General features: G+C 40.4%; 1 protein-coding gene across 1 annotated transcript in view; it reads right to left on the bottom strand.

Moving 5' to 3' along the window:
* The window catches only part of MTPAP (mitochondrial poly(A) polymerase), a 44,429-nt gene that overhangs the window by 26,025 nt on the left and 16,473 nt on the right, over nt 1-1,931 (bottom strand). Inside the window, exon 3 of the mRNA XM_011977326.1 lies at nt 1,399-1,623. Within this exon, the coding sequence (XP_011832716.1) occupies nt 1,399-1,623 (225 nt within the window). The remainder of the gene's footprint in view (nt 1-1,398; nt 1,624-1,931) is intronic.

The raw sequence follows: 1,931 nt of genomic DNA, 5'->3' as shown, positions 1-1,931 counted from the left end.
CACCAAGACAGGTGGGGCGCGGTGGCTCATGCCTGTAATCCCAGCACTTTGGGAGGCCGCGGCGGGCAGATCACGAGGTCAGGAGATTGAGACCATCCTGGCTAACACAGTGCAATCCCGTCCCTACTAAAAATACAAAAAATTAGACAGGCATGGTGGCGGGCACCTGTAGTCCCAGCTACTTGGGAAGCTGAGGCAGGAGAATGGCGTGAACCTGGGAGGCAGAGCTTGAAGTGAGCTGAGATCGCGCCACTGCACTCCAGTCTGGGCGACAGAGCAAGAGTCTGTCTAAAAAAACAAAAACAAAAAACAAAAAAAACCCACCAAGACAAATACAAACAATATTTGAACAGAGAAAAGAGACAGAATCTTGGGCCTGGCATGCTGGCTCACGCCTATAATCCCAGCACTTTGGGAGGCCGAAGTGGGCAGATCACTTGAGGTCAGGAGTTCGAGACCAGCATGGCCAAAGTGGTGAAACCCCGTCACTGCTAAAAATACAAAAGTTAGCTGGGCATGGTGGTGCATGCCTATAGTCCCAGCTACTCGGGTGGCTGAAGCATGAAAACTGCTTGAACCGGGGAGGAGGTTGCAGTGAGCCAAGACCATGCCACTGCACTCTAGCCTGGGCAACAGAGGGAGACTCCGTCTCAAAATAAAAAAGACAGAGAGAGAGAGAATCAGAAAGAAGACATTTTAAAATTGACAGAAAATCATGTACAATTTTATGTCATTATGCTGGAAACAGAAAGAAAACCTAAATTGTTCAAAAGGCCCAAAACTTCAGAAGAACGTGGTTACCTGTGAGTACAAATGGGGCATGGCGGGGAAGGAGCAGACAAGGATTACTATCACTTTTCATTCAACATATCCTGCAGTTTGAATTTTTTAAATACAATCCCATTTATTTATAAAAATATTAAAATTGTAATAAAAATATTAGCACAACAAATGTAATAATGCATTTTTTTTAAATACACCTTGACTAAATAGGGTTTATTCTGTGAATGCAAGAATGACTTGACATGAGGAAATGTACAGTGAATCTACAATTCACTACATTAAGACATTAGGAGGGGAAAGAAAAGACATCAGGAGAAAAACCATATATAATTGCAAGATTATATGCCAGTCATCAAGATAATCTCAAATGTCAAAACTCAACATCTACTCAATGTGTTGAGCATGATGACATTCTTAGAAAGCTAGAAATAGAAAAACTCTTTCATCTCATTATGCATCCACCACCACGATTCATCTCCGTAACTCTTTTCACCTTGTAAAACTGAAGATCTATACCCATTAAACAATAATGTAGCTTGAATATTTTATACGAATCTTTATTGTTCATAAAAAAAATGCATATTTCTCAAAGTTGAAGTATACCTAAAAACTTACACTTTCTGCATAACAAAGTAATTCAACGAGCTTCCTGTTTGAAGGTGGCAACTGATCACTCGACTGTATGCATGACTGTTCAGAAGTCTGGTTTTTCAACTTCAGACTGAGGAAACGTGATCTGAATGGAATTGCAGTCTCCATGGCCATGCTTGGAGTACGAGTTCCATTTTGCAGTGAACCTACACTTTCCTTTCGGCAAAATTCTACAACAGCATAGAGACCCTATACCAAAAACATAAGAAAAAACAGAACACATTTCACAATATATCTAACATACTATTTTAGCTCATATTTTAAAACAATTATAATGCTACAAAATATCAAGTTTTTAAAATTTACAAATGATATGATTCTAACACAGCATTAGTTTTATTCAATTTAAGTAGATTAAGAAAAGGAACACTGGGCCGGGCACAGTGGCTCACACCTGTAATTCCAGCACTTTGGGAGGTAGAGGTGGGCAGATTACCTGAGGTCAGCAGTTCGAGACCAGCCTGGCCAACATGGTGAAACTCTGCCTCTACTAAAAA

Source organism: Mandrillus leucophaeus, unplaced genomic scaffold (genome assembly GCF_000951045.1).
Source record: "Mandrillus leucophaeus isolate KB7577 unplaced genomic scaffold, Mleu.le_1.0 Scaffold178, whole genome shotgun sequence".
In the NCBI taxonomy this organism is placed as follows: domain Eukaryota; kingdom Metazoa; phylum Chordata; class Mammalia; order Primates; family Cercopithecidae; genus Mandrillus; species Mandrillus leucophaeus.
The sequence above is the reverse complement of the archived record's forward strand: the minus strand, read 5'-3'. Positions and strand labels throughout refer to the sequence as shown.